Here is a 23405-nt window from a genome sequence, read left to right as displayed (position 1 = left end):
AGCACTCCTGTATCCCTTCCTAGTGGTGCTATTGCTGGGTGATAGGGTAGATCTATTTTTAATTTTTTGAAGAACCTCCACACTGTTTTCCAGAGCGGCTATACTGGCTTGCATTCCCACTAAGAGTACAAGAGGGGTCCCATTTCTCCACATCCTCGCCAGCATCTATAGTCTCCTGATTTGTTCATCTTAGCCACTCTGACCAGTGTGAGGTGGTATCTCAGTGTGGCTTTGATTTGTATTTCCCTGATGAGTGATGTTGAGCATTGTTTCATGTGTCTGTTGGCCACCTGGATGTCTTCTTTGGAAAAGTGTCTATTCTTGTTTTCTGCCCATTTCTTCACTGGATTATTTTTCGGGAGTTGGGTGAGTCCTTTATACATTTTGGATACTAGCCTGATATGTTACTTGCAAATATTTTTTCCCATTCCCTCAGTTGCCTTTTGTTGATTGTTTCCTTTGCAGTGCCGAAGCTTTTTATCTCGAGGTCCCAATAGTTCATTTTTGCTTTTAATCCCCTTGCTTTTGGAGATGTGTCGAGTAAGAAATCACTGCAGCTGAGGTCAAAGAGGTTGTTGCCTGTTTTCTCCTCTAGGGTTTTGATGGTTTCCTGTCTCACATTCAGGTCTTTCATCCGTTTGGGGTTTATTTTTGTGTATGGTGTAAAAAAGTGGTCTAGTTTCATTCTTCTGCATGTTGCTGTGTAGTTCTTCCAGCACCATTTGCTGAAGAGACTGTCTTTTTTCCATTGGATACTCTTTCCTGCTGCTTTGTCAAAGGTTAGTTGGCCATACATTTGTGGGTCCAATTCTGGGTTCTCTATTCTATTCCATTGGTCTATGTGTCTGTTTTTGTGCCAGGACCATACTGTCTTGATGATTACAGCTTTGTAGTAGACGCTAAAATCTGGGATTGTGATGCCTCCCACTTTGGTTTTCTTCTTCAATATCACTTTGGCTATTCGGGGTCTTTTGTGGTTCCATACAAATTTTAGGGTTGTTTGTTCTAGCTTTGAGCAGAATGCCAGTGCAATTTTGATTGGGATTGCATTGAATGTGTAGATTGCTTTGGGTAGTATTGACATTTTAACAGTACTTATTCTTCCAATCCATGAGCATGGAATGTTTTTCCATTTCTTTGTGTCTTCTTCAGTTTCCTTCATAAGCTTTCTATAGTTTTCAGCATACAGATTTTACATCTTTGGTTAGGTTTATTCCTAAGTATTTTATGATTCTTGGTGCAATTGTGAATGGGATCAGTTTCTTTATTTGTCTTTCTGTTGCTTCATTATTGGTGTACAAAAATGCAACTGATTTCTGTACTTAATTTTGTATCCTGCGACTTTGCTGAATTCATGTATCAGTTCTAGCAGACTTTTGGTGGAGTCTGTCGGGTTTTCCATGTAGAGTATCCATGTCATCTGCGAAAAGTGAAAGTTGGACTTCTTTGTCAATTTTGATGCCTTTTATTTCATTTTGTTGTCTGGTTGCTGATGCTAGAACTTCCAACACTATGTTAAACAACAGTGATGAGAGTGGACATCCCTGTCATGTTCCTGATCTCAGGGAGAAAGCTCTCAGTTTTTCCCCATTGAGGATGATATTAGCTATGGGCTTTTCATAAATGGCTTTTATGATGTTCAAGTATGTTCCTTCTATCCCAACTTTCTCTAGGGTTTTTACTAAGAAGAGATGCTGTATTTTGTCAAATGCTTTCTCTCCATCTATTGACAGGATCATATGGTTCTTATCTTTTCTTTTATCAATGTGATGTATCACATTGATTGATTTGTGAATGTTGAACCAGCCCTGCAGCCCAGGAATGAATCCCACTTGATCATGGTGAATAATTCTTTTTATATGCTGTTGAATTCAACTTGCTAGTATCTTGTTGGGAATTTTTGCATCCATATTCATCAGGGATATTGGCCTGTAGTTCTCTTTTTTTGCTGGGTCTCTGTCTGGTTTGTGAATCAAAGTAATGCTGGCTTCATAGAATGAGTCCGGAAGTTTTCTTTCCCTTTCTATTTTTTAGAACAGCTTGAGAAGGATAGGTATTATCTCTGCTTTAAATGTCTGGTTGAATTCCCCAGGGAAGCCACCTGGTCCTGGACTCTTATTTGTTGGGAGATTTTTGATAACTGATTCAATTTCTTCACTACTTGTGGATCTGTTCAAATTTTCTATTTCTTCCCGTTTGAGTTTTGGAAGAGTGTGGGTGTCTAGGAATTTGTCCATTTCTCCCAGGTTGTCCAGTTTGTTGGCATATAATTTTTCATAGTAGGCCCTGATAATTGCTTATATTACAGAGGGATTGGTTGTAATAAATCCGTTTTCATTTGTGATTTTATCTATTTGGGTCCTTTTTTCTTTTTGAGAAGCCTGGCTAGAGGTTTATCAATTTTGTTTACTTTTTCAAAAAAAAATAACTCTTAGTTTCATTGATCTGCTCTACTGTTTTTTTGTTTTTGTTTTTAGATTCTATATTGTTTATTTCTGCTCTGGTCTTCATTATTTCTCTTCTGCTGGGTTTGGGATTTCTTTGCTGTTCTGCTTCTAGTTCCTGTAGGTGTGCTGTTAGATTTTGTTTGGGGGATTTTTTCTTGTTTCTTGAGATAGGCCTGGATTACCATGTATTTTCCTCGTAGGACTGCCTTTGCTGCATCCCAAAGGGTTTGGATTGTCATGTGTTCGTTTTCATTTGTTTCCGTATATTTTTTAATTTCTTCTCTAATTGCCTGGGCGACCCATTCGTTCTTTAGTAGGATGTTCTTTAACCTCTATGCATTTGGAGGTTTTCCAAACTTTTTCCTGTGGTTGACTTCAAGTTTCATAGCATTGTGACCCAGATGTCACTTTTAAATGTTAGGCCTTTCTCTTACCAGAAACAGCCCTGACCCCTCAGGCAGCTGTAAGGTTGGCCGTCCTTGCTTCCAACATATCCCTGGCATGGGACTTCTCTGAGCAGCTCCAGGTCAGACGGATCCCCATGACTGCTATATCGCAGGGGTAGGAGAAGGGGAGCAGGCTATGTTAAACAGCACAGGGACTCACAGCTCTTCCTGAGATTCAGTAGTTTGTCTTAGATAAGAACTTTTCAATTTGTTTTATATCCTTGATGAGCTTTCAAAGTCTGGAAATGGTTGCTTTTGGCAGTTTGGTCCCATTTATCATTGCTCTTATGGGAGGAGATATGCCAAGCTCCTCTAGCATTCCAGAAGTCAGGTTAATCCATATTTGTATTTTTGGCTGTTAAAGAAGTCCTGGAAAACTTAGTATGCCTGTTGGCACTGTCCAGATTTCTGTTTATTTCAGTACATAGGTCCCTGGGTGCCAGTATCATGGGTTGTTGCATAACTCCAGATCGTAGGAGACACATGACCTGTTACAATGGCCTCTTAGACTCTATGCTAAAATGAGGGAGGTTGTTGACATAACTCTACATCAGAAAGGTATTGGCAATATGTCACGCCTACCCTTTCTTCCCAGAAATTTCAGTAGGGTGTGTGTGTGTGTGTGTGTGTGTGTGTGTGTGTGTGTGTGTGGAGCAGGGGTGTCCCACCAGCAACCTGGGCCAGTTAACGATGGGAATTCCTGAGAGTTTTTGCTTAGAGACTGCTTTCCTCCCAGGTGTGTGTGAGAAGCTGTTCATCCACTCAAGGTGGACATTAGAATTGCTGTGTTGTAAGATCAGTACATGGAGTTTGCTCATCACACAGAGCAGATTTGAAGCTTAGGTGAGGACCTGACAGGTGGTTGAGTAAACAGATTTGTGTTTTCGATGCATAACACACTTTGCCATCTGCTTCAGTTGCTGTAACTCACGGCTTTCCTGTCCACCACTGTCATCCAGCTGCCCGCAGCCTCCTCCATCCTCCCATTGGCTGAAATACAACAAAGTCTTTGTGATCAAGTTTGCTAGCTTTGCCAGAACGTATGTGCAGCTTTCCCCTTTGTCTTAACACTGACCCACCCTCCGGTGTTGAGGATGCCCTAGTTTTATGCTTTCCTCTTTCATCCATAAAATGATTTTTGGCACCCCTTCCCTTGCTGTGCTTTGGATTCCATGGTCTAAGTTCTCGAATGTTTCCTCCTGCAGGCACTGATGACAGGGAGCCTCCCTGGCTTCATCGATGTTGTCAGGAACCTCAATTCCCCTGCACTGCTGGAAGACAATGTGATCACACAGGCAAAAGCAGCTGGGAAAAGAATGATCTTTTATGGAGATGAAACATGGGTGAAATTATTCCCACAGCATTTTGTGGAATATGATGGAACAACCTCATTTTTTGTGTCAGATTATACAGAGGTCAGGTTTTCAAATAAGAAAATTTTGTCATGATAGATGGAGTCTGATATACTCTTAGAGGCAACATCATTTTGTATGTGACTTTTACCCTCTTAGAGGCAACATTGTTTTGTATGTGGCTTTTATTAGTATATTGGGAGTAGTATGGAGAGGTTGTAAAAATTGTCCATTCATTCACATAACCAGTTACGGCCCAGGGACATGAACCCTGATGCAGTTGTGATCAAAATTCTCTTGGAACAGCCAAGCGCCTGTTGATGGGGGTACAGAGGATCAGGGCCAGCAAGGAGCCGTTTAAGCTGAGTTTTGAGAAGTGAGTGGGGACTTCCCAAGTGGACAGAATGGCGGGCGCAGCATCTGTACAAGGCAGAGCCTGAGGACTCCGTCGCCTCTCTGGGATCTTTGAGGATGTTCTCCTGTTAGTGTGGTGGCATCCCCAGTGGGGAGGTGGGAGGACAGATGGTGAACTGGGGGGAGCCTGGTCCTGAGGGGCATTTCCCTGTGCTGGGAGTGCAGTCTCCAACAAGAAAGAGGGCATGATTGGTCCCGTAGTTAGAAAGCTGACCCTGGCTGAGACCCTGGATGTCCCAATCAGTTGAGCATCTCACTCTTTATTTCGGCTCAGGTCATGGTCCCAGGATGGTGGGATTGAGCCCGTATCAGGCTCTGTGCTGAGTGTGGAATCTACTTGAGATTCTCCCACCCTCCCTTTCTCCCTCTGCCCCTTTCTGCCCACTCGTGTGCGCGCTCTCTCTCTCTCTCTCTCTCTCTCTCTCTAAAATAAATAAATAAATAAACAAACAAACAAACAAATAAATAAATAAATAAATAAATTTAAAGACAGTTGACCCTGGTCAACTCCAGAGGGAGTCCCCATAGAGTAGAGGCACACCCACAGCAGCTCAATTTGCTGGGCCTTGTAGAGCATCTGCGGTCTTGCTTAGGTTGATATCCTTTCCTGAAGTTGACGTCTGTAGATGAAGCAGTTACTGAGTTTTCTTGTCCTCTGTCTCATCAATTAGAGACCCTTCCCTTTGTAGTGACTTTTCAGCGGGAGGGAGGTGGGCCAGCTGAGTGGTCAGGGCTGACCAGGCTCACGGCTCTGTCAGTGGCTGCTCTACTAGTTGCCGAAAGCTGTATCTTTCCTCCCAGAACAGCCTTCTCATAGGACATTCAGCTTCACCCCAGAGGTCACCTGAACTCTGGCACCTGTGTGACCTGGTTATCTGCTTAGTGTTAGTTAACTCCCAGTATGGATCCTGCAGAATGTTTTTTTTAGAATAATACTTCTCATTGAAATTATCTGTATAATGTGTTCTATCTATAACTTAGAAATGTGAAACAGTATTAGTAACAGCTTAATCTAATGCTAATATTTGTTTATTTTTTTAATTTTTTTAATGTTTATTTATTTTTGAGAGAGACAGAGACAGAATGTGAGTGGGTCAGGGGCAGAGAGGGAGGGAGACACAGAATCCGAAGCAGGCTCCAGGCCCCGAGCTGTCAGCACAGAGCCTGACGCGGGGCTCGAACTCATGAACTGTGAGATCACGACCTGAGCCGAAGTCGGACGCTCAACCGACTGAGCCACCCAGGCACCCCTTGTTTATTTTTTTTATGACAGCTTTTTCTGTTTGTTTATTAGGGTTTTTTGCTCTTTTCAGACTCTTAGTCCTGTTACCTAAAATAAATGCTTAGGTTTTAAAAGGACTGTATCACTTTCTCTTGGAGAGTGAAGATCAAGGGAAACGAGGAGTTATTCGTACGTGCTTTTCCCCCTTTACAGGTGGATGATAATGTTACAAGGCATTTAGATAAAGTATTAAAAAGAGGGGATTGGGATGTGTTAATCCTCCACTACCTTGGGCTGGACCACATCGGCCACATTTCCGGGCCCAGCAGCCCCCTGATCGGGCACAAACTCAGCGAGATGGACAGCATCCTGATGAAGATTCACACCTCGCTGCTGTCCGAGGTGAGGCTCACTGTGGAGCGCCGTGGAGTGCTAGAGTCACTGTGCCAGCGTCTCCTAGGAGAAACCAAGTTCCTGAAGTGGACTTGGGACCTACGTGAATGCCACGCCCACCATCATTCAGTTCACCTGTAAGCACAGAGCACAGGCTCAGCCTCCAGCAGCTCTGGTTTTGTCTGCCCCTCACCCATTTAAGCAGCTACTAGTTCCAGAATGCCTTTTATATCATTGTTCCTGTCTGGGCATCTGTGGAGCTTATACTCTTGCCAGGAAGGACAAACAAGGGGCATAATAAATGAATACATAAGTATACTGGAAAGTGATTAGTGCCAGAGGAGAGCATAGGGCAAGAGGTGGGAACGGCATCTGAGAGAGAAGTTGTGATTTTAGACGGTGAGACGAAAGCAGCTGTCCTTCAGGACGTGTGAGATGTGAGCGGAGCCTTGAAGGGAGAGAGGGGCGGATACGCCATCTGTGAAGGTGCGTTCCAGGTGAAGAGGCAGCAGCGGTAAGGCAGAGCCTGCTGGGCAAATCCAAGAACAGCAAAGGTCCTTTGCTGGAACGCTGGGGCTGAGGGGCAACCCCGTTTGACACACAGGAGACAGGCCTGACAAGGAGGGCACCTTGGCTCTCGCAGCTCGGCCATGGCAAAGACAGAAACCAAGCTCAAATCCTCTGCCTTCGGAGGCCCTAAATGTAACCCTCCTGGGCTCTGTGACCTCCAAGTGATTCTGTTTGTTTTATTTATGGTACTCTTTGACTTTAACCCTTTGATCTTGTAAGCTCATAGGTTAAAAAAAAGTGTAACGTGTTTAGAAAGAGCTACTATTTATAAAGTACAGCTAAAATCTAAAGTTTTTCCTTAACAAGAGCATGCGTTCTCCTCAGTCTGAATGCAACTGAAATATTTTTCCTTTGCATTGTAGGAAAGAGAGAATCTTTCACCCAATTTGCTGGTTCTTTGTGGTGATCATGGAATGTCGGAAACAGGAAGTCACGGGGCCTCTTCCATGGAGGAAGTTAACACCCCCCTGATCTTAATCAGTTCTGCATTTGAAAGAAAGCCTGGTGAGGATTTAGGAATGTTTACTATTTTCCTTTTTTTTTTAAAATGTCTATTTTTAAGAGCGTGAACACGTGTGCACGGCAGGAGGGAGGAGGGAGGAGGCGGGGCGGGGGAGGGTGGGTAGAGAGAGGGGAGGACAGAAGATCCAAGCAGGCTCCATGCTGACAGCAGAGAGCCTGATGCGGGGCTTGAACTCATGAACCATGAGATCATGACCTGAGCTGAAGTTGGACACTTAACCGACTGAGCCACCCAGGCGCCCCGGAATGTTTAGTGTTTTAAAACCGTATTTTACGTAACTTCTTTCTATAGTCTGATTTTAAATTTAAAAATCAATTTTTGGAAGCTGGGTGTGTTTGAAATACCCTGAGCAATGTGAAGATGAGAAGTAGTGGGACAGGGTGCAGCCAGGGTTTGGAGTTTACATTTCTTACCCCAATTCTTATAATGCAGACATTTCTTGTGGAAATTTTTTTGTATGAATGTCACTGCCTGAATATCTGGAGGTGTTAACAAAAATTACCAGCAGCTTGAAGACATCTGAACACATGTATGAACTAAAAGAAAGAGGCGTTAGTAATTAAAATTTTTATAAACTATCCATCTTTGGAAACTATTAAGGGCCAGAGCAGGACTACCTGAGGGCCCATCTTTCAGCATTAAGACACCCAACTCTCCACCCCAAACACACACGGGCAGCTCTGACCCGTGCGGGCCGGCCTGCTTCACAGCCATCTGCCCTCCCGCACCCTGCACTTGAGGCTGGCCTCTGCCTCCTCGCTTTACCACACGCTCACCTTCGCCCACCAGGTATTTCTGAGTTGAACACTCTGGCTTCCTTTCACAGAACCCTTCCATACCATTTGGCACTTCTGACCCTTAGTTCTGGGACCTCCCATTTGTCTGGTTTTCCTCCTCACTCTCACTTTGGTGTCTAGTCAGCTGTCTTTCTTCTCTGATCTCCAGCCTCCAGACTGTCTACTCAGCTGCCTGTCTGACACCTCCACTTGGGTCTCCCACAGGTAGAGCAAATACATAGCGTCACATCCTAATCTGCCCTCTCATGTTGCTCTGCCAGCACATGGCACCTTTGTGTGATTCGTCCAATCGGAAACCTAGGTGTCTCTCTTCACCCTCCTTCTCCCTTGCTCCCCACATTCCAGACCATCCCCGATCTCCCGTACATAAAACCTTCCAGTAGCTAAACTTTGGGTCAAGTAAGTCCTGCATGAGGTTTCTTTCCTACCTCACGGCTTCATCCTGAGCCATATTCATCACTATTCACTATGTCCTGGCCTCTGCCCTTCCCATGGGTCCTCCAAGTGACAAGCTCTTCCCCACATGCCCCCGACTCTGTCGCCACATCAGATCCAGTCATCCTTGGTTTCATCTGACGTCAGTTGCTCATCCACGAGACTAAATTGCCTTCCCTCTGTTCATTTTTCACAGCATTCTGTGCATCCTTCCACCATTCTTTGCTTAGATTGTAATTAAAGACTTAGATGTGACACGTGTAATACCTGCCTCCTCTCTGCACTTCAGCTATAGTCGGGCATGACCTAGTCTATTTTGTTCATTGGTACATGCCTGCCTTGGGCCTAAACATTGCCTGGTATATGATCAGTGCCAAAAAGAATTGTTGAATGAATGAATCTTCCACTTGCTTGAGGATTGGTTGGGGCAGAATCTCCACTGACTTCCTTCTGTCTTTTAATAGTGCTTTCTCCCCTCGGACATCTGACCCCCTAAAATATAAGTCCTTGGCTCTTGTGACCTGGGCCTTTCCATTCTAGGTGTCTTGCCTGCCTTCCAGTGAAGGCTCTACTCACCAGAGCACCAACTTCCTACGCCTGACTTTCCCACACTGTACCCAAAGCAGGGTCCTGTGTGGCTCCCCTATACCTGAGTGAGAGCCCATGCCAGAAACAGTCTTTCCACTCATCCATCCATTGGAGGTACGCTGAGTACCTGTGGTGGGCCAGGCACTGCGCCGGACACTGTGGACAGCCTTCACCCTCAGGGGCCTCGTAGTGTGGGGAGGAAGAGAGACAACCAAGTGGGTGGTTTTTATTGTGCATTGTTAGGTTGTTATTGAACTACAGCGTTGAAGTTTTGTCTTCAAGGTGGGCATTTAAGAATCTCCTTGGGAGGCCTGGCTGCGTCTTCAGAGCCAGGAGCAGCCAGGGCAGCTGCATGCGCAGGATGCCTGATAACTGACCGCAGTGCCAGCGGTGGGTGGGTTCCAAGCTTTTTGTTATCTGTACATTTGTTTCCAGGATGTAGTCTCATTATGCTGATTTTATGAGCCAGGACTGCGCTGTATCTAGTTCGCTCAGAGTCAGTATTAATTTTAGGACAGTGCATGTCCAGTCCCCCTGCCCCCAGCACTGCCCTTACACAACCGCTGATCTTTTTTCCACCTGCATAGATTTGCCTCTTCTGGACATTCATGTACATGGACCCTGTAGTACCGGGCCCTGTGTGAGTGGCTGTTGATTACTGAGCATGATGTTTTCAAGGTTCTTCCACAGTTGTATCTGGTGTCAGGACTTCACTCCTCTGTTTGGCTACATTGTTGTGCGGATAGACCACATTGTGTATCCGTGCATTAGCTGATAGATACATGGGTTGTTTCCACTTCTCAGCTGTTAGAAATAATGTTACTGTAAACATTTGGAAAGAGTTTGTGTGCACAGATGTTTTCATATGGTGGTGTTTTCTTTTGCCAATACAGCTTTGCCCCTATGTCCCTCCTCTGTGCTGTTATTGTCAAATATGTTATATTTTTACATGTTACAAACTGAAGACATAACTGTTTATGTGTTTTATATAATAGTTTTTTAATTAGTAAGAAGGTAAATACGTTTTTATGTGTTCTGTAATTGTATAATTACTTTTACTGATGCTCTTTGCTTCTTTTATGGATCAAAATTAGCCATGGAGTCACTTGCTTTCAGCCTAAAGAACTTCCTTTAGTATTTCTTATAATCCAGGTTTGCTAGCAATTAATAGTTTCTTTTTTATTTTGTTTTTCTGTTGTTGTTGTTGTTGTTGTTGTTGTTGTTGTTGTTGTTGTTTTTACCCTGGGTGTCTTTATGTTGCCTTCATTTTTGAAAGATAGTTTTGCTGGATGTAAGACTCTTAGCTGACCATTCTTTTCTCTTCCAGTACTTTGGACATGCTATCCCACTGCCTTCTGGCCTCCACAGTTTTGGATGACACATCATCCCAGTCTACCTGGGCTTCCCTTCTCGTCTTTCAGAATTTTTTTTTTTAATTTTTTTTAATGCTTAGCTATTTTTGAGGGAGGGAGAGAGGGAGAGAGAGAGAGAGCGAGCAGGGGAGGGGCAGAGAGAGAGGGAGACAGAGGATCCAAAGCAGGCTCCATGCTGACAGCAGAGAGCCCAATGTGGGGTTCGAACTCACAGACCATGAGATTGTGACCTGAGCTTAAGTCGAACGCTTAACCGACTGAGCCACCCAGCGCCTCCCGCACTTTTATTACGCTGTGCATGTTTTGTGTTTATGCAACTTGGAGTTCATTGAGGCTCTTGGATGTGTAGATGAATAGTTCTCATCAAATTTGGGAATTTTTCTGTTTTTCAGATTGTATATTTTTTTATCAATTTGACTTTAAATTTGGTGATTCTTCTGCCAGTTCAAAATCTGCTATTCAGCTATGGTGAATTTTTCGTTTCAGTTACTATATTTTTCATTTTCACACTTTCCATTTGGTTCTTTTCTTTATAATTTCTGTTTCTTTGTTGATAATCACTATTTGATGACAACATCGTCATCAGACCTTCCTTTACTTGTTTATGCATAGTTTCCTGGAGCTCTTTGTGCATATTTATTGTGGCTACTTAAAAGACAGTGGGTTACCTCTAGCATCTGGGCCCTTCCCTGGGAGGTTCTGTTGCTTTTCCTTCTGGGTTTTACTTTTCTGTTTCTTTGCATAATTACAGTTTTCAATGAAAACTGAACATCTCAAATAATATATTGTAGCAACTCTGGATGCTGCAGGTCTGCCCACCCCCCAGCCCAGGCCTGTCTTCATTGTCGTTTCCTTGTTTATTTACTGAGTGCCGTGGCTTGACCATTTCAGTGAGGTCATCTCCCACAGCGTGAAGTCTGCTGTTGCTCCTGTGCGGGGACAGCAGCGCTGGGGTGACCGCAGACTCAGTGGCGCTCTGTTGCTGTCACACCCAGCTGTCAGGCTCCACTCACTGCCAGCTGACTGCCGTATTTTCAACGGTTTGTGAGAAATGTGCTTCACAATCTGATCTCCCATTTGAGCCCCTTTGAAGGGTTGTTTCTGAGGCCGTTCTCTGAGGTGGTTCTGAGCCTTCTTCTGAGCCTGTCTTCTCCCCAGGCCCTCCTCTCTCTGAGCACTCAGCTGGCCTGTGGCTGTCACGAAGCTACCAGTCTCCTCTCAGCTGCCCACCTCCAAAGTCTCCATTGTTTTAAAGAGCATTCCTAGGTGTGAATTCACCACCTTCTGTTGCAAACAAAGTCAGTTCTTTTGTGGGGAGTTTTGCTCAGTTTTGTGGCCTGCCCTGGGCAGTTTCTCTGAGCCACGGTTGCTAGTTACGGGTGGTAACAACAGTCCCCTTCTCTTGGGGGCTCTGTGTAGTAACCTCTGGTCTTTCTGCTAGCCTCTTCTGGGGGCAGCCTCCACCCGGCAAGACTGGTGTAAGGGTGAGTGGGCCCCAGTACTGTTGGCCTTTTATGTCTTGCATAGAAATTCTGGGTGAGGCTGGGCAGGAAAGGTAGCTCCCAGCCGCTCAACTGCTGTTGAGGGTGTGCACTACACGGCTGAGGAGGATGAGCAATGCCGGCAGCCTGTTCCTCGCAGGGAGAGCACAGAGCGCTCCACAGGGTCCCGGGGGGAGAGGGAGCCCTGTGTTCTTCAGTGCACCCTCTCAGAGTAGTCTGTGTCCCACGGAGCTGCAGATGGCGGGGGGAGAGAGTGGGTCATGGTTCCTCAAGGGCCTCACACTCTCCCGTTCTTACCAAGCTTTAGATTTTCTTGAACAAAGGTTTCTGTATTTGCCGTATGCCCCCAGATGGTTTCCGGAGGCTATAAGTCATTGTGCTACTGGTGGTTTTTATGCTCTTTACCAGTTATGCTTGTTCTCCTGGCAAGCTGACCCACAGAACTCCCCATGCCACCATTCCTAATAGGTCTTTGCAGGCTTATTTTTAGCCTACAAATTCATGTACATTTTTGTTGCTTGTTTTAATAATTAAAAAAAAAAATCTTTCTCATGGTTCGGGAGTTCGAGCCCCGCGTCAGGCTCTGTGCTGACAGCTCGGAGCCTGGAGCCTGCTTCGGATTCTGTCACTCCCTCTTTCTCTGCCCCTCCCCTGCTCACACTGTCTCTCTCTGTCTCTTAAAAATAAATAAACATTAAAAAAAAGTAAAAAAAAAAAAATCTTAAGGCGTTTATTGATCTGAAAGATAAGCACTTTGGGATTGTGTGCCATGTGATTTCATACACCCCCAGCCTGCTACTGTCCACCCCCAGAGTTCCAACCTCCCAATAAAGAGAAGCACAGATCTGGGTCCATCCAGGGTCAGGGGGTCCCAGAAGGAGATCATGCTTGTGCTTCACTTCCACATAGGGCAGAGCAGGTATATTTTGTCTCCCTCCTGCTACCAGGATGTAAACTCCATGAAGAGAGGGAGGGACTTTGCCTGTTCTTTCATATTCTGTCCCTCCAGCCTGGAATACTGGCACATCGTGGCTGTCAGTATTTGCTGATTGAATGTGTGAAAGGTGGCTTAGCTGTACAGAGCATGTTGCTAGGGCCAGTGGACATGAGGCAGGCGGGAGAAGGCCTGGCTGCTGGAGGGGGAGAATGATTTTCTGAAATGTGTTTCCTTCTTCCATGAGATAAAACCCACTCTGTAATGTGATCTGCCTTGTATTAGTATTACAGAATTGCAGTTATCAAAATATTGCTGGCAAGAGCTAGTCACACTAATCAATGGAGCAAAATCAAGAGGTGAAAAGTAGACCCCAGTAGCATTGCATTTGGTGACAAAAGGTGGCATTTCACAGCAGTGGAGAAAAGACAAGGCATTCCAGAAGTGATGTCATGACCTTCTAGAAAAAAAAAAATTATGCTAGGAATCTACCTCATTCTTTAAACCTGTGTAAATCCCAGATCAAAACATTTCAATCCTTTTTTGAAACACTCTTTATTATGTGAGTTTTCAGACCTGCAAAAGTAGGCAAAGCCCGCCACCCAGTTTCAGTGTTACAGCCAATCTTACATCTTCCGTCCTTCTCACTCACTTTCCTCTCCTTTCTTGCTTGGAAGTAGATCTCTAGAAGATGTGTGCTCTTACTTTCTTAATGTAGCACGTTTAAAATATAGCATTAAGTCCTTAATTCATCAAATGGTCAGTGTTCGAATCTCCAACGTCGGTCTCCCTCTTTGGTTGTTGAGCTGAGATACCAGTAAGATCCACGCACTGAGATTGGTTGATGTAACCCTTTACACTCTCTTCCGTCTATAGGTCCCCGCTCCATCCTCTTTTATTTTCCCACAGTTTATTTGTTGAAGAAGTGTGGCTGTTTGTCCTGGGAAGTCTCTCTCTACGCTGTCTGCTAGCATATCCTCTGTGAACCCTGTCTGACCAGGAGGCAGCTTCAGATCCCGTTGGCTGGTTTTCATAAGGCTGTTTCCAGCAGGAAGCACACAGTGTCTGACTGTTGGCTGTACTGTGAAGCCAGTAGCCACTGATGACCAACTAGGGCCAATAATTCACTGGAGGTGGCAAACAGTGATACCTCAATTGTAGAATTCTTCATTAACGAGCCTGAATCATTCTGTAAGGAGAATCTTCCCCAATCTACTTTTGCTTACCTACCGGTACCATTTATATAACAGAGATAGGGTTAATGATGAGTTATTCTTCCCACTTATTTACCAGTTTCAGACCAACAATTTAGTTCACTGTGATTCACTAGCACACTTCATCTGTGACCAGTTAGGGTTTTGTGTTGTTGTTGTTGTTGTTTAGTAGCACTGTGAACCCATGGATCTAAGCATATTTTGTTTCAATTCCCTATAAGTAATATTCTTTTTAATACTCAAATTGTGCCATCTTTGGCCAGTAGGAGCCTCTGATTCAGATTAGCTCCTGAGTCCTTCCAGCCTTGAGGTCTCAAACACCTTAGTCTCTCTGAGAGTTCTGTTGCTCTCCAGTCTGAAAAGGGTTCCAGCCTCCCATTGCACAGTTCCTTCCCTGGACCTGGAATCGGCCGCTTTTCCAGGATTCCCTAGTTCTGTTCAGTGGACAGGGATCTTTGAGGACCACTGTCTGGATACTGGCTTATTTGTCATTTCTGGACAAAGCAAGGAAATCTTTTTAAGATAAAAATGATCTTGAGTTTGTATTGATACTTGCAATTCACATTCATTACCCTAAAATGAAAGTATTAGACCCTACGTCTTTTCTGTCTTCCTCCTAAGCTTAGAATCCTGGTTGTCAACGACCCTGGAGATGAGTATGACATAATGACCCAGAGTAATCTCAGAATAGCACTGGCACCACCACCAATATCAGCACCAAAATCAATTTAAGGTGGGATTTTTCTTTTGGGTTTTGTTTTGCTTCAGATCAAAGCACTTAATATAAGAAAATACTAGAAGAAAAACAAATGAAAAAATTGGCGTCGTTAGTTCTTTCTAAGTATAACCCAGAAGCCATCAGTGGAGGGTTGGTCAAGAAAAGATTAATATATTTGACCAAATCAAAAAGAAAAATTCTATACAACCAAAAGTACCACAATGAGAGTAAAACCTCTGCAAACCCACACTACAGTGTCTGAGGTACTCCCACCAAGCACCACCTACCTCTCCTGGGTGGACTTCCCTGGTCGCCCCCTCGGTCCGCCTCAGACCTTCATTGTGGTTTCTGGGGGGTGGGGGCTGGGTATTCTCTTTACAGATGAGAACAGTCTGACTGTGTTGACTTCTCACCCAAGGCGTCGGCTGGATAGTGGCAAAGCAGGAGCCTGAGCCCAGTGTCCCGATGTCACACCCATTTCCTCTGCAAAGTTAGTAGCAAAGCGGGCTGTTACCGGGGCTTGAGGCTCTTCAATTGCTCAGGCCACCAGTAGGCAGACGTCTTGCTTGTTGGAGCTGGTTAGAGAACTAGGCCTAGCTCAGTCCACCCTCGCTCCGCGCTCCCCAGCACGGGTGCCTTCTACTGCTCAGGAGCTGCTGAAAAGTCTGTCCATATCTCAGTGCTGTGTGGGCCTCTCTGAATCCACAGGGTAGGGCTGCCATACATCCTGCTGTCACCCTTGTTCAGGAGGTTGACTGTTGACCTCACCAAAGTGACCGTCCCTCCGCATGTGCAGAGCTACCTGCTGTCTCCGTGCGTATCCCGGGCTCTAAAACTCAGGCGGTACTGTTTCTTGTGTTGGTATCCCTCCTACATATCATACGCTACTTTGGGGAAGGCACCATGCCCACACGGGATGAGTATTTAGTGATTTATTGACATAAGAACCAGGAAAGTGCTTTCTGTATGAATCTGCATAGAATGGCTCAAAGAGATGGATAAGCGGTTGTAGAAGGTCAAGGGAATGGGGGTGCCTGGGTGGCTCAGTCAGGTAAGTGTCCCAACTCTTGATTTCAGCTCAGGTCATGATCTCTCAGTTCTGAGATCGAGCCCCATGTCAGGCTCCGCACTGGGTGTGGAGCCTGCTTAAGATTCTCTCTCTCTCTCTCTCTCTCTCTCTCTCTCTCTCTCTCTCTGTCTCTCTCTGTCTCTCCCTCTCCCTCTCTCTCCCTCTGCCCCTCTCCGATGCACACAAGACTGCCTGTGCTCACTCTTAATAAAATAAATTTAAAAAAAAAAAAAAAAAAGGTCTAGGGAATGACTACTATCTCACACATCTGAGAGCCCATCACTCAAACCGTTTTCTTTTCTCTAGGTGACATCAGACATCCAAAGCATGTTCAACAGACTGACTTGGCTGCAACCTTAGCAATAGGCCTTGGTCTGCCGATTCCAGAGAACAGCGTTGGTAGTCTCCTGTTCCCCTCCATAGAAGGGAGACCAGTGAGAGAACAGTTGAGGTTTTTACATTTAAATGCAGTGCAGCTCAGCAAATTGTTGCAAGAGAACGTGCCATCATACAAAAAAGGTAACTCAGTTAATAGACAATGTTTCCACTACACCTGGTGTTTCCTCCCTTGTGTGTAGGTCATCAGTCTTTGTGCTTCTGTTTTCTTAGAACCCTGATGAACACCATTAGCAACACCCACAGATACAGTTATCTATATCAAGTTCTTGCATTCAACAAATAGGGAATTTTTTCACTAAGTTCCTGTTTGGCTGGGGACTATTACAAGCACTGGAGTCACAAGGGCTCTGCCCTCATGGAGCTTACCTTCCAGAGGAGAAGTAGCAGTAGGATGGTGAGGAGTGCCTTAGGAAAAGGCTGTGTGGGGGAAGGGATGGAGAATGCAGGGGGATGAGGGCTGTCGGGGCAGGCCTGGCCTTTGACACCGGGAGGGAACGTGTGGCAGATGCAGGGTTCTGCAGTGGGGACCTGCCTGCACCTTCAAGGGAGGACCAGGGGGACGGAGTGGCTGGAGCAGGGTGAACTGGGGCAAGGCAGAAGGAGATGAGGTCAGAGGGATAGGAAGGCCTTCTAGGCCCTGGAGAAGCTCTTGCTTTGGTCATGAGCTAGATGTGGAGCCCATGCAGCCGTTCGTGCAGAGTCTGAAATCTTCAAGCTGCATTTTCAAAGGCTCTCTCAGGTGCCCAGGCGGAAGGCTCTGCCTTGTGTGGTAGGAGAGTCCGAAGGCTGCTTCAGTGCCTCAGTGAGAGGTGGTGTGAGGGCCCAGGCAGTGGCAGTGCAATCCAGGACAAATGGCTGTATCCTGGATATATTTTGAAGGTAGGGCAAGCAGGATTTGGTGACGCGCCGGATATAAGGTGCAGATGAACCAGAGGCATAAGGAACAGCTTGGGGTTTTCATTAGAACAGTGGAAGAATGGAGTGACCGTTACTGAAACGGGGAAGGGTGCGGGAGGAGCAAGTTTGCGAAGCAGGGTGCTTGCCAGGTGAGGGGGTTGGTGTTGAGGAAGTCACGTAAATTAAGAAACTCAGGAAGGGAGGAGTGAGCAGCTATGTTGAGTGCTACTTAAGGCAAGCTAAAGTGAGGAACCGAGACTGGACCATTCATCTGGCAGGTGAGGTTGTCGGTGGCTTTGTCAGGAGCAGTGCGTATGGAGAACTGGGAGAAAACCAGGCTGGAGTGGGGACAGGGAAGGACCTGGGGCGTGGAAATGGCTGTTGTCTGAGGTGGGTGGCGGCCGACACAGGGTATATTGTTTCTAGTTTTAAGCTGGGAAAAACTAAGGGGTATTGATACTCTGGTGGGAATGATCCAGATCACCCCACGACCATCTTTTCGTACGATTTATCTGACCATCAAGGCATATTAAGGACAGCGTGTTTGGTGCTGGGACTGGGGCTGGTTTGGGAACTTAGAGGAAGTCAACTCCTGGTTTGAGGTGACATTCAATGTGATGTTGGCAGCTTTTCCTACTTGAGATAGTGGAGTACTAGGAAGTGTGGTGATGCTGATGAGTTTGCGCTGAGACGTAGACTGGCCTTGAGCTGCTGGTGGACGACAAGCCCTGCAGGGACTAGTGGGGAGCCAGGTGTCCTGAATGGCTGGAGAGCCAGCCCCTGTCAGTGAAGAGGCCCCCAGTGAGCAACTGTGTGAAAATCTGGGTGAAAGTGAGGCCAGCTCTGGTGCACATTTCATTCCCGGCTAGAGACAGTGGTTACTTTGTTTTCAAAAATAACTTGTTTGGTAGCTTTTGCAAATTTGTGATAACGTGTGTCCTTTTTCCTACACTAACAACCAGCAAAGCCCCAAACAAAACCACAGCGCTGGTTGTTTGCTTATTTCAGGAGTAGCAAGTAGGGAGAATTAGGCACTGCAGTGGGCGTGGCGGGAAGCAGGCCCGTGAGATGGACTTAGGCCAGTCCCTGGAATGGGAGAGCATTCTTGGGGCCTTACGCCCCTGGGATGCCCTTTGTCTACGTCAGCAGTGTTTCCTGAGACAAAACTGGGTATGTGTCTGACGCCAGAACTGATTTCAAGGCCTCCCCTAACATCCAGCCCGATCTGATACAGCTTGCCCGTCGCCCCCCTTTCACTCCAGCGGGCCGGGCTTTTCTCGTCTCAAGAGCTGTGCATGTGCTACTCTCATAGAATGGATGCTTTTCCCCACTGATCACCTGGTGGATTCCTGGGCCACCTTCCACTTCAGCTTCAATATCAGGCCTTACTGTTCCCCACCCTCAACCCCAGACTTCATTCAGTTTCCTCAGTGTTACCAAAAGTCTCCCGTGTTCCCCCGCTTTCCTCCGTAGCATTTTTCACAATGTGCACTTCCATGCACGTGTGAGAACCCAGCTGGGTCATAGCCCCAGGCAGGCATAGCCCCATGCCCCATGCCTCTGTGATTCTGGGTATAGACACCGGTGCCCCCACATCTCTGTGACTTCAGGGTGCGGGGGAGGGGGGGTATAACAATTAAGGTTTCCATCCTGGACCCAGACTAATTGAGTTTAGATCCCAGCCGTCACACCTGCCAGCCTGTGGGCTGGTGTCCGAGTGCCTCCCCTCCGCAGTGGGCATGGCAGTCATCCCTATCTGAGGGTTAGGGTCATGCCTGCCATCAGCACTTGGTCACCTGGTGCCTGCAGCAGCGGCGGGGCTGTGCTCAGGGTCATATAGCAGCAGCCTTAACCCTAATCCTGAAAGGCATGGTTTAGACCACCTTAGAATGGCTCTGCTGGAAGTTGGAGGAGCACGTTAAATACCACGGAGTCTCACAAAGGAAGTTCTTGCTTTTGCAGATGAGTTGAGTCACCGGTAGGTCTGGTCCAACTCCAGAAGGGAGCAAGGCAACTTCCTGACGCTGAGCTGCCTGCTGCTGCCATCCCAGAGGGGGAGCCAGCAGCAGTGAGGGCTGGGCTTCACCCAGCAGCTGTTCTGCCGGCCTAGCTTGGCGTTGGGGAGGATCATCTAGCCCGGCATCGTGGCAGGAGGGGTCAGGACTGCTGTCCCTTTCCAGAGAGGACTTGCAAAGAGGGAAACAGGTCAGAGATGGGTCGTCACAGTGTGTGAGCACTGGAAAGATTTTTAACACCGAGGACCTAATAACGTAACGCATTTCTGGGTTGTTTTTATATTGCACATTAAAGAAGAAGAAAAGCGTGGAGAGAGATCGGGAGAGAAGGGGGAGGAAGAGGAGGAGGCAAAACCAGGTGTAAAAGGTAGAGATGGGGGGCACATGCTTCTGTCCCTGTTGGGTGCTGCTTTGTGCCTAGGGCTGTGGCGGGCTGGCAGGGTGTCAGAGGATTCGTGAGCATCATCAGCTGTTAGTTTTACTGAAGGCGCTGCTGGCCACCCCCAAGGAACAATTCACCTCCGGTAGGTCTCAGAATTTGTGCTCGCGCTACATGCGTGTGAATAATGGAATACTTTGAAATGACACATGCATGCTCTTGTCTGTGATTTGTAATGTAACCTTGTCCTCTTCTTGGTAGAGCCTGGGTTTGAGCAGTTTAAAATGGCAGAGAGGTTGCATGGGAACTGGATCAGACTGTACTTGGAGGAAAACACCTCGGAAGTCCTGTTCAACCTGGGAACCAAGGTTCGCAGGCAGTACTTGGATGCCCTGAGGACTCTGAGCCTATCCCTGAGCAGACAGGTGGCTCAGTACGACATCTACTCGATGCTGGTGGGGACCGTCATGGTTCTGGAGGTACGGCCGCTTGTGTGGAGTCACGGCTCGGCTGTTAAACTGATTTGATAACTCAGCCAGAATTTTGTAGTTTCAAGTGCATAAGACACTTTTTTTCCTAAATGTGGAAAAATACCAGTTTCTTTACTCGTTGAACTCCCTCGTGGTGTGCCCTCGTGCCCAGAGTACTGCCAGGCGTCGAGTATGCGTGCGTTCTTGGCAGCTCTTTACAAACCGTGCTTATTGGGCTTCCTTCTTCTGTGTCCAACGTTTGAGCAGCTGGCACAAGGTCGGGAGGCAGGCTTTTTCTGAGCGGTTCTCTCCCAGCCCATCAGTCATGGACACTGCTGCTGTTTTTCTCTGCCAGGTTCTAACCCTGCTTCTGCTCAGCATCCCGCAAGCACTGAGCAGCAAGGCTGAATTGGAAGTTCCTCTGTGGTCGCCTGTGTTTTCTCTGCTGTTTTATTTGATGTTTCTGGTTCTTTCTGCTCTTCACGTCATTGTGTGCACCTCAGCCGAGAGTTCCTGCTATTTCTGTGGCCTCTCATGGCTGATGGCAGGTGGAGTGATGGTGTTGATCTCCGCACTGCTCTGTGCGGTTGTGTCTGCTCTTGCCAAGATGTTTGCCAGCGGAAAGCTCCTGAGCAAGGTAAGGCTGGCTCCCGCGCATGGGACGCTGTCTTCCTGGATCGGCCTTTTTCTCTTATCTCAGCTGATCTTTCATTCATCAGACACTGGTTAAACCCCTCGGTGTGTAACCAGGCAGAGTTGAGGAGCCCACACTTCAGGAGGGCCAACGTCTGAGCATCCTGACTTCAGACCCTCAGACCTGTGTTGCCAGGTCACAGGCCTCATTTCTTCGTTGTAAACACAGGGTTCCTGTGACTCTAAACATGGGCTGCTGGTCACAGACAAATGGGCAGTTGACTGGTGGTGCAGTGTGAATCAGACATCTCTCAGAAAGTGTTCGAGCTCAGCCAAGGGAAGAACATTTCAGAGAGGAAGGAGTCAACTCATTAGACCTTCCAGAAAGGTCAGCAGGAGGCTGGGACCCTGTCCTCACCCTGCCCTCCTCAGGAGTCCATCCTGCCTCGTAAAGTGCAGTTTTCTTTTCAAGACTGATGTTTTCCTGCAGATTTCTTGGGGTCTTTGGCCTCTGACACCTATATTCGTGATCACGGTAGCAGTGTGGTGAAGCAGAGGTGGGCAGCCACGGTTGGTCCATGGTGCCCGGAGCCTAAGGGGCCCAGGGAAGTCACTCCAGGCCCCCAGAACGATCAGAGGCCCTGCCCCGTGTGCCTGTGTCTGAGGAGCTGACGTGTTGTCGTTCGTAGCACGCTTCTGTTCCCCCATTAGAACATAGCGTTCCCTCAAGCCGTTTCGTTCGTTCTCTAGGCCCTAAATTAGGGTTCGTGGTATCTCTCTTTCTGTCTTATACAAGCTGTGCACGACCAATAGAGGAAACATTAAGAAGTTGTCAAGTGACAGTCACGGAGTCCTGATCTTTAATCTTCAACGCGTTCGGCATACGGAAGGGTTGGTGCCGTGACGCCAACTTTGTTGTTTCGAGGGAATTGACCATTTTAATGAAAGCTTTCTGGATTTCTGGAAAATTCATGGAGAAATTAAATGTCTGGTTTGGTTGCATATATCCTGGGGGTTCTTTGGTTTCAAGCAGCAGGAACTGCCTGTGACCCCTGGAGGCCTAGGCCCTGAGGGAAAGGAAGGCTGGGTGCAGGAGCCAGTAGGGGAGCTCTCGGAGCTGCAGCACTGCCCAGACGGTGTGCGGCCAAGTATCTTTGTTCTCTTTGTCACTCAGCTTAGGACTCGCAGTCCAGGGTGACAGTCCCTCCAGAGCAGAGCAGGGGGTGGGTGGGGGCGTGAGGAGCCGCAAGTGCCTGTCACAGCAGGTTATGCTCTGGGAGCAAGAACTTTAAGTGCCTGGGGTGGGATTTGTGTAATTTTCGTGTGTTTCCCTCACGGAATGCATTTTCCTTTTACAGAATCCAGCCCATCCAAACTCACGATGGTCAGAGTTGGATGTTGTTATCTTGTTGGGGACCATGGGCCACGTGCTGAGTCTGGGCGCAAGCAGCTTCATCGAGGAAGAGCACCAGACCTGGTACTTCCTCGTTAACACCCTGTGTCTGGCTCTGTGTCACGAAATCTACAGAAACTGCTTTCTGGGCGACGACTGTGAGCCCCGGCGATGCTCGCATGGGGAGCGGGGGTTTGTCAACACTGCACCAGCGTTACAGGACGGGAGCATCGGCCATGACGAGCTAGAGCCCCACAGAGCGTCTAAGAGCCCCACTTCCCTTAACACGCTCAGAGGCTGGGAGAAGTGGATGGCGATGGCAAGCCCCTGGGTGATACTTACCTGCTGCCGGCTGCTGCGGTCACTAAACCAGACGGGTGTGCAGTGGGCCCACCGACCTGACCTGGGGCACTGGCTCACCAGGTGAGAGAGAGTCTGAGCTGTAGCCTTAGGCCGGACCTTGCACGGCTGACTGGCCACAGAGTGTTCTTTTTCCAAATTCAGGCCTGTTTTTTATACTCAGGACGGAAGTGGTATTTGAGAACTGAAGAAATGGAAAAATAGACTGTAAGCCAGGAATTAATATTGAAAGATGGATTTATTTGAGGCTACCCTAACATGTTTGGGGTTTTTTTATTGCTGAGTCACCATAACTTTATATTTGAAAACCTTTGAGTTTTAAAATGACAACTGCAGCGAGGATATAGTTTTGTTACTTGCTGGCTCCTCGCCGACAAGGCAGGTCTGGGACAGGGCCATGCTCCCTCCGTCCTTCCTCCCCTCTCTCCCCACCCTGAGGCTGATGGCTGGACAACCTAGTCGAAAGTGTAGTGGATGGGGAGGATCACAGGAGAGAGAGGAAACTGGGACAGAAAATACTGGCTGTATTATATATTCTAATTGTCTGTCAGTGAAGAGTTAGAAAACTAAAGGAGAAGGAAGAGAACAGAATAAAAATTTATTTCCTGTCGCTGTGAAGGACTTGTATGAAAGTCGCCAGCAGGAAGGGGGCTCAGGACAGTGACAGACACATTCCTAAAGGAGGGAATGCCAACAGAAAGACGAGGGACATGCCCACCGTCCTAGTGATCAGGGAGCGTAGGGTCAAACAACGAGGTGTGATTTTACTCACAGCAGACACACAAAAGGAAGTGATAGAACGCAGTCCCGGCGAGCAGCAGAGGACCCCTGACCGCACACTGCCGTGGCTCCAAGATACCTG

The 23405-nt window shown here is 47.1% G+C and overlaps 1 protein-coding gene across 11 annotated transcripts in view; it reads left to right on the top strand.

Annotated features, from left to right (window-relative positions):
- The window catches only part of PIGG (phosphatidylinositol glycan anchor biosynthesis class G), a 44064-nt gene that overhangs the window by 6000 nt on the left and 14659 nt on the right, over positions 1-23405 (top strand). For 6 of the 11 annotated variants that reach the window (XR_007149708.1, XM_047847138.1, XM_047847139.1 and 3 more), the window contains exons 3-9: positions 4099-4308; positions 6095-6283; positions 7207-7348; positions 16304-16516; positions 19949-20166; positions 20513-20794; positions 22149-22606. Coding sequence is in view for 10 of the 11 variants with exons in the window: in XM_047847138.1 (XP_047703094.1) it covers positions 4099-4308; positions 6095-6283; positions 7207-7348; positions 16304-16516; positions 19949-20166; positions 20513-20794; positions 22149-22606 (1712 nt within the window). In the remaining variant the exon portion in view is untranslated. Of the gene's footprint in view, positions 1-3629; positions 3737-4098; positions 4727-6094; positions 6284-7206; positions 7349-16303; positions 16517-16877; positions 19833-19948; positions 20167-20512; positions 20795-22148; positions 22607-23405 lie in introns of those variants that run through there. The other 5 variants (XM_047847143.1, XM_047847145.1, XM_047847140.1 and 2 more) reach the window with 5 other exon arrangements.

The sequence above is a fragment of the Prionailurus viverrinus genome, unplaced genomic scaffold, assembly GCF_022837055.1.
Source record: "Prionailurus viverrinus isolate Anna unplaced genomic scaffold, UM_Priviv_1.0 scaffold_45, whole genome shotgun sequence".
NCBI classification, from domain to species: Eukaryota; Metazoa; Chordata; class Mammalia; order Carnivora; family Felidae; genus Prionailurus; species Prionailurus viverrinus.
This window is presented reverse-complemented; position numbering and strand designations above follow the sequence as displayed.